At 32.6% G+C, this 16,186-nt stretch overlaps 1 protein-coding gene across 1 annotated transcript in view; it reads left to right on the top strand.

Annotated features, from left to right (window-relative positions):
- Nucleotides 1-16,186, top strand: part of ZBBX (zinc finger B-box domain containing) — a 117,587-nt gene that overhangs the window by 82,134 nt on the left and 19,267 nt on the right. The window contains exons 13-18 of the mRNA XM_074330499.1: nt 4,342-4,451; nt 4,835-4,945; nt 6,554-6,718; nt 8,785-9,092; nt 13,108-13,261; nt 14,024-14,140. Of these exons, the coding sequence (XP_074186600.1) occupies nt 4,342-4,451; nt 4,835-4,945; nt 6,554-6,718; nt 8,785-9,092; nt 13,108-13,261; nt 14,024-14,140 (965 nt within the window). The remainder of the gene's footprint in view (nt 1-4,341; nt 4,452-4,834; nt 4,946-6,553; nt 6,719-8,784; nt 9,093-13,107; nt 13,262-14,023; nt 14,141-16,186) is intronic.

The raw sequence follows: 16,186 nt of genomic DNA, 5'->3' as shown, positions 1-16,186 counted from the left end.
ATATATATATATATATATATATATGATATATGATTTAGTTCTGTGCCTATCTACCTGGATGTCTATTAAAGTAAACATTAGTTCACACTCATACCTTCAACTCCAAACCAGCATCATGCAGTTCATTAACATTCTCCCTTTTCTTATGTGTAGTTTCTTTCATCTACAGTGAGAATCCTGGCTCTCATCATCTATGATATAGTTATTATTTTGTTAACTTTAGTTATATATATATATATATAGTAGTTTCTGAGTTACTAAGTAGTATCACTGTGAGAAACAAATTTACCAACTAGAGTACATTGTTTGTGTACAGCACTTTTTATCTTTAGCCTACTGTATCCAGTCAAAACCTTGTTTTCCAAATTTGCTTAGGCCACGACACTGATTTCTTTCCCATCTCCTTTAGAATGGTTCTATCATTCATTGAGTATTTTAAGAAAATTTCACTAGCATAAACTTGTGTACAGTTCCATAGGTTTTTATGAATATCTAGAGTCATGGTTACCATAGTACCAAACATCACAGATCCTTCATCCTACAATTCCTTCATACTTCCTCACTGTGGTCAATGCTTCTTCCCAACCCATGGCAATCATTGGTCTGTTTCTATCCTATACATTTGTCTTTTTCTGAATGTCATGTACATGAAATCATACAATATGTAGCTGTTTTTGTCCTTCATTTAGCAAAATGCATTTAAATGCATTTATGTATATATATATATATATATATATATATATATATATATGTGTATATATATACACACACATATATATATATATATATATATATATATATTCCCCCCCCCCCCCCAAGGAGGTCAGAGCTCACAGTGGCCCATGCAGGAATCGAACTGGCAACCTTGATGTCATCAGCACCACGCTCTAACCAGCTCAGCTAACTGGCCACCCACATGCATATTCTTGAATGAATCAAAATCCGTTCATTTTTATTGTAGAGTAGCATTTTATCATCGTAATGTACAGTTTATCTTTTCATCTGTTGAAGACTATCCTGCCGATTTTTAGTTTTTTGTAATTATGACTAAATCTGTTATAAATATTTGCATATAGGTTTTTATTTGAATATAAGTTTTTAATTCCCTGGGTAAATAAAAACCTCGGAATGGGATGGTTATGTTGTATGGTGAATGTATGTTTATCTTTATGAGAAACTGCCAAAATGTATTCCAAAGGGACTGTATAGTTTTGCATTCCTTCCTGCAGTCTATGAGAGTTCCAGTTGTTTTCCATTCTTGTCATTGCCTGGTATTTTCATTTTTTTTTTTTCCTTTTTCTTTTGATAGTCATTTTAATAGGTGTGTAGTTGTATACCACTTAGTTTATGTGGCAGGGTTTTGAGTTCATTCATATTCTATTCTGGTTGTTCCTATGTAACTACTGTTTATGTTGTCTATATCTCTTTTAAAATACGATGCCCTTAACAGCCCTTCAGATGTGAAACTCAGTAGTATGTACCTGTTATGACCTCTTTCTAATTTAGGAATTAATACATAAAAGTAATCTCAAGGTCACTTAGCTTTTTTGGTGGCTACCTTTCCACATCTTTCACATTGAGTTTCTTATGCCATCAAAGAAGCACAATTTTGTTATTAAATGATCACCATCATTTGTGCTTGGACACATACAAAAGGCTTTAGTCGTGAGCCCATGAAGTCCTGAGCTACACTGAATTCTTAATGTTGGCAAATTTCCTTAGGATAATGGTTATTGAACATATTCTCCAGGATCTTATTTACACAGTTATTTTTTAACAGTAATCGTTTTTGGACTTAATTCTTTATGTTTTAATTATAGGTGCTGGTGTAGGGCAATCCATTTGCAATTTACAAGTTTGTGGTTGTAAATCAATTACAACATTTGTGATGCTGTGCTTCTGAAAACTTTCCTATGTTGACAACATTGGTTAGGGTTAAGACTTTATTTTTTACTATAATTGTCATGTTTTATAATAGGCTTGCAAATATATGTTGTATTTTGTTTTGTTTTTATGTTTCTTTTCTGATTTGGATATAGTAACATTTTTCGTATTTTACATGCAACCAACACATAAGTATTGATAGATCTGAATAGCCATCTTAATATCTCCAGTAGATCTATTAAATGCTAGGAAAGTTTTGTGAAAGAGAGCATACAATTTGGATACTGAATACTTTAAGGTGAATATTAGCAATTAGTTGGTATTCCCACTCTAATTTTCCTACTATTTCATTACATTTAATTCCCAGTTCTAGCTGATCATCAGAAGCACCCGGGGCAAGTTTTTAGAATACTGATTCTTCAACCCAGCACCAGACAGATGTAAAAATCAGCTTATTAAAGGATGGATTGGCTTTTCAAAAAATATCTTCCCTGGTGATTCTGATGCAAACAGCCTAACACTGATTCATAGAATATTTTTATAACCACTATAACAAGTTTCCTCAATGAAATGTTCTAAATGTTTATTTAAAATTTGATGAAAATCTGGTGAGGTAACACTATTCTAAAAGGTATCTCATCCTTTATTTATGTGGCATGATTTTTTAACAAAGCATTGATGCCGAGCTCCCAATATCCAGAATGAAGACTTAGTTTATTGACTAATTAGTTGTTTGTCAATGGACAAATCCCTTAAATCTCTTGATCCACATTTTCTCATTGGCAAAATATTGAGTTTACAATAGATAATTTATAGGGCTCCTTTAGCTCTAATACTTTATTTTCTAAACTCTATAAGTCTTTGATTCAGGACTTTACTCATCAAATTAGGTAAGTTTTCACTTCATGAAAAGTATTTGTATGATAACCTGTCTCCCCCAAAATAAGATCTAGTCGGACAATCAGCTCTAATGCATCTTTTGGAGCAAAAATTAATGTAAGACCCGGTCTTATTTTACTATAAGACTGGGTCTTGCACTATACTATACTAATAATATAATATAATATAATATAATATAATATAATATAATATAATATAATATAATACCGGATCTTATATTAAATTTTGCTCCAAAAGACGCATTAGGGCTGATTGTCCGGCTAGGTCTTATTTTTGGGGAAACACGGTAGTACGTTTATGTGTATCTATGATTGATTTTTTAGTACAGTATATCCCTATTAAACTGGAAAGAGATTCCTGGTTATCAGGTGCCAATTTGTCTTTGGTATTTACTCTTCAATATTTTCCATCACTTAATTAAATTATGGAATGTAAGATGGCATCCTTATCCAATTTGCTAAGGCACAAAGATGAATAAAATATAAATATTTTGGAGTGTTCCGATATATACATTGCATATACTGGGAAAATACACATAGCCGTAGATTGCTAGGACAGTATCAAATGTTTAGTACCTTTACAAATTGCGAGAGGCAATATAGAGTAATGGCATAAACATGGACTTGGGGAGAGACACCTTGGGTTCAAATTCTTCTTCTGCATTTACTACCTGAATGACTTTGAAATAGTTGATTAACTTTGTGCTTCAATTTCCTCATCATAAAATTAATACCGATTCCTATTTAATGCAACTATTAAGATTTAATGCCCCAAATTAGAACAGAGCCTGGTATATTTTAAGTTTTTTATTGATGTTAGTTACTAATATCATTTAGAAGGCCCTGCTTTTCATATGGGGACCTCGTGAGCTTGCATGATTTAGAAGAGCTATAGCTCTTCTTTATTTATTACAGTATTTATTTAATAAAACACTTTTATTTATGGTTAAAAAGTGACCATCTCCCCAGTGATTTGGGAATACCCTCTAGAACTGGAGGAACAGTCTTGGCCTCTGAGAATCCCTCTGCTTCATTGCCTTCCATATGAGATGGGCCATATTAAAGTTCATTGTTAACTGGGTGATAGATACCACAGTTACATTCATATCATGGGAGCCTATATTATCACCCTACTGGCTTGTCGGAAGTTTAAAAAAATGTCTTCATGCTCCCTTAGATAATGCCAAAGCTGTGAGACAAAACGCACATTCATAAATTTGCTTTCTAAATAGTGTGCTATGTTTAATGGACTTTGTATGTCTTTTGCAAAAACACTAACTTCTATCATAACTTCATTTTTCATCCTAAATGAAAAAAACAACAACAGTGGGATATGCAATTTAAAAGTCTGTGTGATGTTAATTTGATTTACACAATTGTTTAAGTAGGTTAAGATTCTGTTATGTAATCATACTTTTCTTCCATGAATTAGAGGTACAGCTATGGTTTTATTATTAATTTTGTAGAGTTACCTATTTGTGACATAAATCAAGATCTTGTCTGGGAAGTTTTAGATAATGTGTGTTAGTCTTTGAATTGATTCTTTCTTGTTTTGTAGAACACCACAGGAGCAACTTCGAAACATGCTACCAGATATATTCATACCTCAGTGTACAACTGCTAGTGAGTCACCATGTTCTCAGCATGAAAATGATGAAGTTAGTAATGGTTAGTTCAGCCTTGATTAGATATTTTCAAATTTATGATTTCAAATTATATACACCAAAAATTAACCAACATCTTCTTTTTGTTATCTTTACTGTATCATTATCAATTGGACTATGCATCTTTTATCTCCAGATCAATATCATACACACACTTCTTCCCCTTTTCTAGATTTATTGTGCCTTAATTTAAATAGTTTTATCTAAAAATTCAATGTTAAGAAAATGTGTATTTTACTTGAACTAGGGAAATTGATAGCATTTATACATTTGTTTGGGTGCAAAAGAGGACATTATTATTTTATTGTTGGCTATTTATTTGAAGATAGGAAATTATTAGGTAAGTTATATTCTTTGGTGAAATTATTTTCTAATTTTATTTTCTAGTTGAGGAGACCAAAGTACAACACCCAGCTCTTTTTCTGCCAGTAGAAGAATTAAGCACAGAGAAACCTGAACCATCTCTAAAAATAGTTGAACTGGATGATGTAAGTGCATAATGACCACTCAAATTGTTTTAATAAATAGAAAATTTATAATATATAGTTACAACTATGTATTATTTTGAATAAGATTTCTTTCATAATTCAAAATAGTTTTTTTTATTTATTTTTTTTCAGTTTCTGGTGTACTAAACAACATAATGATTAGACATTTATACCCCTCACAAAGTGATAAACCCCCCAAGTCTACTACCCCTCTGCCATCATACATTTAATAGGAAACTTACAAGTGTTTAAATTAAAGATACTGATAGTAATAAACAGTATTATTGTAATGTAGCAGTAAATTTCTGAATTGATATCATGTCATTTTTTTTTTTTGAAGCATGTATTATGGGAGATGAAAAGACATTTGACTCTTTTAACCTATAGAAATACAGTTTAGTGTTTATTTAGTTGTCTATGTTATCAGGCTTTTAAACAAAGATTAGTCTCCTATGGTATCTATTTAATAAAATTTTTATACATTTGATTTTTGAATGTCATTTAATATTATTTTAATTTAAAGGAAACATAGTGTGAATTTAAGGGATTTAGTATAATAATAACTTGAATACAGACCTCCAGAATACAATAAGTAGAATCAGCTAAAGCTAGAGCCAGTCAGAGCTTGAGCTCCAAGCTGAAAGTTTAAGTTGTGACAAACTCAGTGTATTTCTGACTTTCTAGTCATCTACTAGCTGAATATACATACCACTTATCCTCAATCTTTATATTACTGTGATGGTCAAACAAAAATACTAGAATCTGGGAAGTACCTCTTTAAATACTAATTTCTTCTTTAGGTTAATAGCTTTTGCTATTAATACCAAGTAACATTTTCTTCTGAATAAATTTAAGCTATTGAACAAATAAATACACATACGCATGCATATACTATAGGTGTATACGCTTGTTCTTAAATTGTTGATGCATAGACTAAGTTTATAATATGCTAGCCAGAGAACTAAAAACATCTTTGTCACTAATCTACTTGGCACTTAGTAGTTACAAAATAATAAACATAAGTTGCTATTGTTGGTTCTGGGTGTGATATTAGAGAAGGCACAGAAAGTTACTGATCACAGTTTGGCAATAGTTTTGCATCTTTGGTTTGGAGGGCCCCATAGAGCTTTTAATTTTCTAAGAAAGATCATAAAGAATTATAAATGATACAAGATGGCATTTTTGGTTAAGCATAATCCATGAGTTTTTATGATGCTACTACATAGAGCTTACCTATATAGGTATTATTAAATATGTTATTCAATTCCTAGAAAATGTTTGTAACTGTGCTTGTATATAGTAATCATCATTTAAAAATGAAACACGAATACCACAAATTGATTTGGGGAAGAAAGAATATATGGAAACAAATTTAGTTCAGAATATTTTTAAAAAGAAACTTTCAACTGAAATTTTGTAGTTTAATCAGATTTGATCCAGTTACCCATTTCCTTTACATTAATAATACTATTTAGTTACATGTAGTTTAGAATGTGTACATAGCAATATTAAAACAAATATTAATGTGAATATCCCTATTCCAACTTAAGCTTTTACTATACTTGTTTTAATAAGGTGGGACTTTTGACTTTTTAACATATTTCTTTCAACTCTTTTCTTTTACTTGTCCATAAACCTGAAAGTTACACGTTTCATGATTATCAGAATACTTTTCTGTGTGAAAATTACATCTATCAACATAATGTTTTCACTAAGGGAAAAGCAGATTTCTTACATCTTCATCTGAGCAGCAGCTCTTCTTATTGTGAAGATAACTCAAAAGGTAACTTTTTTCTTGTTGTTTAATGTTATTAACAAAAAACGTTAGCAATTTAATAAAAACAATAGGTAATGCAGCATGTAAAATTTTTGCCTATTATGTTGTTCATTTTAAACCCAAAAAATTTGGTACTCAGAAGAAAACTGGCTGAAAAATATACCCACATGGGATTTTTTTTTTCCTGATTCTTTTGGATTTTGTACGTAGACAATCCTGTCATCTGTGAACAAAATCAGATTTAATTCTTTTTTCTCAATCTGTATACTTTTAAATTTTCTTTTCTTGTTTTATTGCATTAGTTAGACCTTCTAGCTTGGTGTTGAAAAAGAGTGGTAAGAGGGGACGTCCTATCCTTGTTCCTGATCTTAGGGGAAAAGTTTCTAGTTTCTCGTTGTGAAGTATGATGTGAAATATATGTTGTTTGTTGTTGTTGCTAATAGTCTTATCAAATTGAGGAAGGTCCCTTTATTTCTAGTTCTCTGAGAGTTTTTGTCTTAAATGGGTGTTGGAATTTGTCATGCTTTTTCTGCATCTATTGATATGACCCTGTGATTTTTCTTCTTTAGCATATTGATTTGACAGATTAGATTGATTTTTGAATGTTGAACCAAGACATCTAATTTTTATAACTTAACAGGACTTCCAATGAATAGATTAAATCATACCTGTACTTTCTACATCACACTTGAAACATTATTAAAAGGCAGTTTTGTCACCTTTTCAACAGTGATAGATCCTAATGGAATTTTGCAACCTTGAAAAAATATTGTAGAGGTTAGTTGTGAACATTTATGTATAAGAAATTGTATCTATTTGTGCCAATCAAAAAATTCAGGTAATTTCTATTGACATTTAGAAAGAAAGCACAGCATTATTGTGGAAGTTTCCCTATATTGAAGAGCCTTAATAAAGTTTTTCTTATAAAAGTATTTCGATGACATGGATGCTATTGTGTTTCTCATAGTACTTGTGCAATTTGAGAGGTGATAGTTGTTGGAAGTGGAAGTTCTCAATACTGTGTGTAATTGCCAGGCTGTATGAACATTTGATTGCGACAAGTAAGTCCTTTGGGCTGCAAAGCAGAATTTACATTACTGGAGATTATTTTAGTCATAGACTCTACTATTTTACATAGTCTATTTATAGAGATAAGCTATTTATATTGGAAAGCGAATAAGGGATTATCAGATGAATCTGTATTTAATCTGGATAATGGTATACTTGTATACATTTTTATTTAAAAGGAAATCAATGTGATACAAAAATTGTTAAATAATTTTTTTCTTCAGAAAATCTAGACCAATGTTTCACATCCCTAGCTGTACATTATAATCACCTGGAGAAATTGGTGGAGGGAAACAAACAAACAAACAAACAGCAATTACACATAGTGCTCGAGTCCCTCCCCCCAGCATCTGGTTTGGGGTCTGGCCCATACACTGACAATTTTAAAGAGTTATGTTCAATGATTCCATTGTGTAGCCAGGTTGAGACCAGTGACTTAAACCAAGGGATTTATTAAAGGCAGACTTAGTGAGGTGGTGACCAATATAACCTTACTTATTTTATAGCTCTTCAGAGTCAGGTGTCCCAGCTTAATCATTGTGTGTGTCCCTATCTGTTACTATTTTATCTGGCAGATTTCCCTTGACCCTCTCCTCAACAGTAGGCATGCCAACAAAAAGAGGCAACATGTGGAAATCAGGTTCCCTCCGCATTATTTCTCATAAATTGCTGTTGTAAAACTTGAGTGGGAGAGGATGTAGGAAAGTGGGAATTGAACCAAAGGCTAAATAAAAATGTACATAGATTTTAAAATTTCATTACGAAATAAAATCATTCCTCCTTCCATTAGCATAGCTCATTAAGGTTTAAATGCATACGTAAATTATGATTATCATTTCTGAACATAAGCGTAGTGAAAGTATTTTAGCCCTGAGAAATCACTAAAGAAATGTTGATAATATAGTGTTTATTTACACCACAGAACATTTGGTTTGTCAACAGATTAATCAATTTGTTTGTTTAAATTTACTTATTTAACTTTTATAAATGTGTGTTTTCAACAGCAGGGACTTCAAACGTAAAATACGACAACATTGTGGAATCTGAGGTTTATTCTCCTGCTGTTGAAAAATTAGGAGAAAGCAGCTCTTTTGAAAGACATTTCAAAGAGAAATGTATAGATATGGAAAGTAATCAAAAGTCTGATGATTCCTGCATATCACTTACGAGCAAGGGTTCTTTGCCAAGTGTTGATTTAGAAACACCTTACATTAAGGAGACATTATCTCAAGACATTGATGAATTTGTCGAATTTAGCGATCTGCAAGAGAGGACAAACTCTGAAGATTCAAAAACTACAAAGTACTCACTGGTAAATCTCTATTATGTTTATTATATTAAAAATTTATAAGCAACATTATAAGAAAATCTTATATTGACACAATATATTCTTAATTGTTACTTTTTATTGAAGTTAAAATATGCTACGTTATATTATCACGAGGTAGTTGAAGATTGACTTGTAAGGGAAAGAATGTTAATGACTTACAGGGCAAATTCTAATATGGTAAATGGCATTATAATAAATGGTTTCTATAACAAATCATACTTTAAGGTCCACTCACGCACCAGAGTAAGAGTGTTGTTACTTTTCTAAATAAAATTTGTCATTATGAAAAATTAGTATAATAAATTCTTTCTAGCTTTTTTACTCTATAGTCACTGGTTAAAATGAAATAAAGGCAGATACATAGATAGAATCAGTTTTTGTGGCTTAATGAAATTATAGGTTTTAAAGGTAATTCCTTCAGGCTAATAAGGAAATAGAGGTGTCGTTTTTGTTTCTTCTCAGAGGGAAAAAAAGGTAAAGTAGTTCATTATTGCATTATTGACGAATTTTAAAACAATATTTGAATATCTGTTTTACATGCTAAAATTCTTAAGTAATCGTGACTGTGAACAATAAACTCTTTGGAAACTGGGAAAATTAAATGTTAAATTCTTTGGAAATTGGGAAGTCATATGTTTAACAACCCTTTAAAGTCATTCAAAATGAATCTCCATGTGCCTAAACTGAAGGTGGGACCAAAATAGTTGAAGACTAAATATTGAGCTGCTGCTACTTTTGCTTGGGGACTAGATTTCTGTGCTCACCTTATGACAGTTCTCATTCCTTTCTGAAGTGAGAAACTGTAACTGAGACTCTGCAAAACCTTAGATCCTTCAAAGTTTGCTCAGTCACTGAAGGACTTCACCAGGAGACATACAGGGTCTGACAATTAACTTGGCGAACCTGTTGCAATGATGTTGCTAACCTTTTTTGATATCAGAGGGATTATTCATTATGAATTTGTACCAACTGGACAAACAGTTAACCAATTCACTACTTGAAAGTGCTGAAAAGGCTGCATGAAAATGTTAGGTAACCTGAACTTTTCGCCAATAATTTATGGCGATAACCTGGACTTTTCGGAAATAATCATGACGATGCACCAGCTCACACGGCACTGTCTGTGAGGGAGTTTATAGCCAATAAACAAATAACTGTATTGAAACATCCTCCCTACTCATCTGATCTGGCCCCCAATGGCTTCTTTCTTTACCCGAAGATAAAGGAAATATTGAAAGGAAGACATGTTGGTGACATTCAGGACATCAAGGGTAATATGACGATAGCTCTGATGACCATTCCAGAAAAAGAGTTCCCAAATTGCTTTAAAGGTTGGATTAGGCGCTGGTGTCGGTGCATAGCTGCACCCAAGGGGAGTACTTCGAAGGTGACTTTAGTAATATTCAGAAATGAGGTATGTAGCACTTTGTCTAGGATGAGTTTGCAAACTTGTCATACCTCGTACATATTCACAGATGCAAGAAATGAAAATAAACTGATTTCTGTGGGGGTTCTGGGCCAGGTCAATAAAATATAACTTGAAAAATAAAAATCTTGGGCTTTCACTTAGCATAGGTTTGAAGTTTGAATATACATTTCTGGTTTGGTATCTCCAAGCCACAAAGTTAACATTAATGTTACATTTGGGTATACTATTTATACCCAAATGTATCTGGCAGAAGTAAATCCCAATCTCTTCTAAAAAGTAATTCCCACAATTTAGGCAATAAAATATTCCAAAGAGAAAGCCCCACTGCAGATGAGCTACTTCTACCCTCTCCTGATGAAGAAAATGGTCATAGATTGAATTTCAACAAACAGAACAAACAAGAACTCTAATTTTCCAATTGCCACAGGGCATCATGAAGAGGGCTAGATGACACCTGCACATTCAGTGTCCTGTGTCATAGGAGAGGAATCCTGAATATAGGAAACCCAATTCTTTTATATTTGTTGTAAGCCTATCTGACTTTTGTCCTACAGGAGACAGTATCTTCTACAACCTAATTAGAGGCATTTGGCAAAACTTCAGATACATATACTGTAGTAGTTCATATATTAATGGAAAGCAGTGTAGCAGTTAGAACTACTTTTATTAACAAGGATACATCTCAAAAATATGTTAATTAAATATGAAAGGGTAAATCAAGTCTGATAGTATTTTTGGAAACATTTTAGACAATTGTAACATTTTATGGACACATTCAGATGTAATAATAGTAAAAAACATTATTTGGATAGAATATGTCAACTTTAATGAAATAGTACAATTAGCTCTCTCTATAAAGACATATGTGCATATTTGGCATAGAAATCTGAAGCAAATCTTTTAAATTACTGATATCAAATTGTGTGATCAAAGTGTATTATGTGTGTTGATATATCTACATATTCAAAGTATTTCATAATTAAAACTGGAATGCTGAAAAGCTTCTAATCATATCTTGATCCTTTATGGAACTATTATAAAAAATATGGTAAATGATTACATCATAGAGCACAGTGCTTTATAAATAGTGGTAGAATCTACTTCCTTTTCATCCCTAATGACTGCACATTAACTGTTTTTATTCTCCTCCTGCCCCTGTAGAAGCCATTCCCTGAGCAGAAACTACTTAAAATTCTGTTATGCTCCAGTAGAAAATACAAGAGTAAGCAGGAGGGGCAATTTTTAGCAGTGGCATTACTTAACTTCCAAATTGAGTGTAAGACAGTTCATTTTGCTCTTCAGTTTTCAGAATTTGGGTTCTTCATAATGGTGGAAGCGCCTATGGAATTAAGTACCAAGTTGTAGAGCAGCAGCGGTGAGGCAGGGTCAGGAGCAGGGAAGAGTGTGGACGAGTCAGGGGCTCTTGATTCTGGTTCTGAAATTACTAATAGTTAACTTTGTGAATTTGGGGAAACAAACAAACACTCTCTCACTATTCTCATCTGTCTATCAAGGCTTTAAAAAAACCCTTCCAGATTTGCTATTACTATCTAGTCCAAATATGTGCTTCACTAGAGCTGAAGGGATTCTGTAAATTGGTTTCAGTGTCTGGGAGAGCCAGTGAACCTGTCATGGGTAGAATGGACTTAGACTTGTCTTTGAAGGAGATAATTTATTGATCACTAACTAGGTTGTATATTTTTTACCATTTATATGACTTATAAATTTTAATAGAGTTACAATTTTCTCTGTGTTGGTTACTGCCTTGAACATTTGAATTTGGGCATTAATTTGATCGAGTAGGAAATTTTTCAATACTGATGGACACTCTGATCATATTTTAAGGCCATCTAGAGTTCTCACTTCTGAATCTCTAGTCTGTTTCCTACTAGACTCATGTATTTTTTAAATCCCATTTATATTCTCCCCGAGGAGGAAAGCATATAAAACAATGAATTCATAGGGTGATGGGATAAGCCTAGGCAGCAAATCAGCCAGGTCTATGTTCAAAACCTAGGTCTGCTAGTTTCTAGCTATATAATAAACTTCTCAAGTTACTTAGCTCGCTTTTGCCTCAGTTTCCTACTTATATATTTGCTTTATGATGGACATTTTGTTAATATGATTTTGTCTATGACCATGGTTGAACTTGATTTATTCCAATTGATACTTACTTTCACCTTTGAAATTATTTTATATATAGACCAAGACATTAGTCCAGAAGCATAGCATATGGGAGAGATTCTGTTTTCTAGAGTAATGTATGTGCAAAGACATTGAGGAAAGAGAATAAAGGAAAGAAAGGAAAAAGAAAACTTTATATTGTTTCATGAACTTCTGTCTTCCTTAGATTGATGGCAACTTTCAGATAATTACTGTAAATATGGTTTTTATATTTCTCAGAACCTACCGTATATATATTTTGTTATTATTTATATTCCCACTACTAGAACTTTCACTTGATGAGGGCAGAATCCATTCCAAGAACATAATAGGTGCTCAATGAATGAATGTTTTGTTTTGTGTTGATAAGATAAACTTAATTTTGTTGAATATTTTGTTTCCTAGTTGTTACAAGAAATAGCCCTCAGAAATAAGCCTATAACTGGAAAATATCAAGGACTTGAAAGATTCTTTGTTTTTGATAAAAATGAAAGACTCAACTTATTTCCTTCTAATAGCTTAGAACGCAGCTATTCCAGTACTAGGATTACAATTGCAGGTAAATGAAATCAGATGGCCTGTGGATCAACCTAACAATTCTCTGACACATTTCTTTAAACAGTTTGTCGTCATCTTTGGAAATACTGGGAACTCTGTTCAACGAATAAAATCATTTTATTCTCTAGCTGAAATTATTAACATTGTGTGAGTTGCCACATATTTATATTGAAGGTGTTATCAGAATGAGACATAGATGACTATAAGAAGACTGGAGAGAGATTGCATTTAGAATTTAGAAATGTGGCCCTTACTAAACTGTAACATAAAAATCATTTGAATCACTTTATTAGCTGTCATGCATGGTATGATGATTCTTAAATGCCATATTACAAGCAAATCTCAAAATCTTAGCATCTGTGAGATTTCTGAGATATATCTGTAATTTCCTTTTGAAATTAGGTTTCGATGTCATGTATACTCTTAGGTTTCCTACGTATTCAAATGTCTTTATTCATATACAGACTATCATACTTTATGGTATGTGGTTATATAATTTCTAAAATACTTGTTTCTATACAAGCCTATGTGTGTAATATCTTTGTAATTTTGAGTTTATTCTTTCTTTTTATTAAGCTACGTGAATCAAATGGTTTTATTTGTGTAATTATGAGGTTTTATCTTTTGAAATATATATCTCACTGTTGCAAATGTTCCTTATTTAGCTAAATATTATCCAGTAAGACAATAAATATAATAAAGCAACAACATGAATTTCTCTCCTTTTTAAAATGTATATTATTTTATGATTTTTCTATTTCAGGAAGCAGAGAATGGATCCCGGACGATAGCATAAGTGCATCTGCTGACAGTGCAGTTGCCTCGTGTGTTCTGCAGAGCGCCCAGAACCTATCATCAAGTAGAACCCAGCAAAATATAGGTAAGGTGGAGTATAAGACCACAGTGCCATGTTGTTGGCTCACATTGTTTATTAGCTTGTCTTACAGCAGTTTACTAGCCACCCTAAAAATTAATTGTTGCAGTTTTATAATTTAAACTGAATCATTTTAACTTTCTGTCCTGGACGTTCCTTCCCAAACCAAAAAGAAAAAAACAAAAACAAAAACAAAAACGAAACCCTAGAGTAGTCATTATTTCTCTCCAAAAACCCGTTATATTTATTCTTAGTTATTTTCTGGAGCAATGCATTAGAGAATGATATTTTTAACATCTCAGGACATGGTGTATATTTTGAACAATCCTCAGACAATACACACTCAATTTCATTACACTCTTAGGAAACATTGTTTCTATATTAGGTGTTGCTATTCCTCCACTTAGTTAACATGATGGCCAGACATAGCCCTTGGTGAAAGGAATGGCTGAGGTTAAGATTGCTGTTTGTAGCCTTGGGAGAGACACTTCCATTCTAAACCTAACACTGAATGTGTTAACCCTGGGATCTTGATTTAGTTCATTATCTTCATTGTCTAACCAAAATAATTGCAAGATTTTCTATAGGATAACTCTCCTGACATGTTGAATGTTTGTTGTAATATTTTTGTAGTGAGTGTATTCAGAGGATTTTGACATCATTAGAGTCAATATTATTAGTAGGTCATCATTGTTATCCAATAACATCTGCTAAAGTAGGTTTGCTTTGGCTGAATTTCATATGAAGTTGCAGTAGATGCTAATGAATTGAGGCCATTCAGCACGGATATGCTGAGTATGTGGGCACTGTGCTGGGCCTGGGAAAAGAGAGATGCATAAGTCACATTCCCTGATTTTCTGGAGGAACACTTGACTAAGGGGGCTATTTGCCTTTGTTTGAGGGTCACCTTCAAGCCAGAAACTTAATTACATAGGATATGTCTAGATAGGTAAGATTCTATGTTTCTCTTGCTTTATCTAAAAGATTATGTGTTTCTCTTGTTTTATCTAAATCCTGTGATTACAGCTGCTAGACTAGATTAGATACTTTCCATATGTATTTATGTCGCAAAACAGTCAGATATAAGAGGTTTTTCTTTAGTGGAAAAGCTGTCCATTTATGTTAAATGTTTTTTGCCTCTATAGTTAGATACCTATTCTCATATCAAAGTTTAGAGCCACTTCAAAAATTCTGGTTGTTTCCTTGTGAGGCTGTCAAAGGAATTGTTTTAAGTTACTGTCTGATGAAACCAAGTTCACATACATACATACTAGGACAAATCTCTAATAGCCAAATGCCTTTAAGTATCAATTTGGAATGGTCAGATGATATCAATAAATTATTATAAAACACATTTGTGAGAGCACCTACTTTAGGCCAGGCACTGTCAGACACTGGTGATACAAAATGAGTCCTACTTCCTGTAGCCTGAGGGTTTTGGTAAATGAGGGTTTAGGGTCCAGTGTAGAGGTTCCCAAACTTCCCTGTGAGCATAATTGGCTAGGAAACCCTTTGTAATATGCTTTCTCCACCTTACTCTTAGAAATTCTGATTCATTAAGGCTGAGATAGGATCCAGGAATTTGCATTTATTTTATCAACAACTTCTTCTTATGCTGATGTAGTAGTCCAAAACTCATACATTGAGAAAACTGCTCCGTGGGTAGTAAACACACAAATTATACCATAGGTTTTATAAAAGGACTATAAGTAGCACACTTTTGGAGATTGACATGTAATTAATAATATAGTACATGTGATCAGTTATAATAGATATTAAGTACGTGTGCAGTCTTTTAGGAATGAAGATGATGAAATAATTGCCACTGAAAGTATAGCTATGCAAGGTGTTAGAGATTAGGTGACATTTCAGCTGAATCTTGAAGAATTCATAAGATTTACCAGTTAGGGGCTGTTTGGACATAAATGGCTTTATATCTGTGGCCTGAAATAAAATAAAAATTTTCTGGCTATGCCATAATTTATGGAAATCTTATATTCTGAACTGATGCCACTATAGAAAGGAATTCCTATTTCTGTAAGATTTTTTTTT

Source organism: Rhinolophus sinicus, linkage group LG01, assembly GCF_036562045.2.
Source record: "Rhinolophus sinicus isolate RSC01 linkage group LG01, ASM3656204v1, whole genome shotgun sequence".
Classification (NCBI taxonomy): Eukaryota; Metazoa; Chordata; class Mammalia; order Chiroptera; family Rhinolophidae; genus Rhinolophus; species Rhinolophus sinicus.
This window is presented reverse-complemented; position numbering and strand designations above follow the sequence as displayed.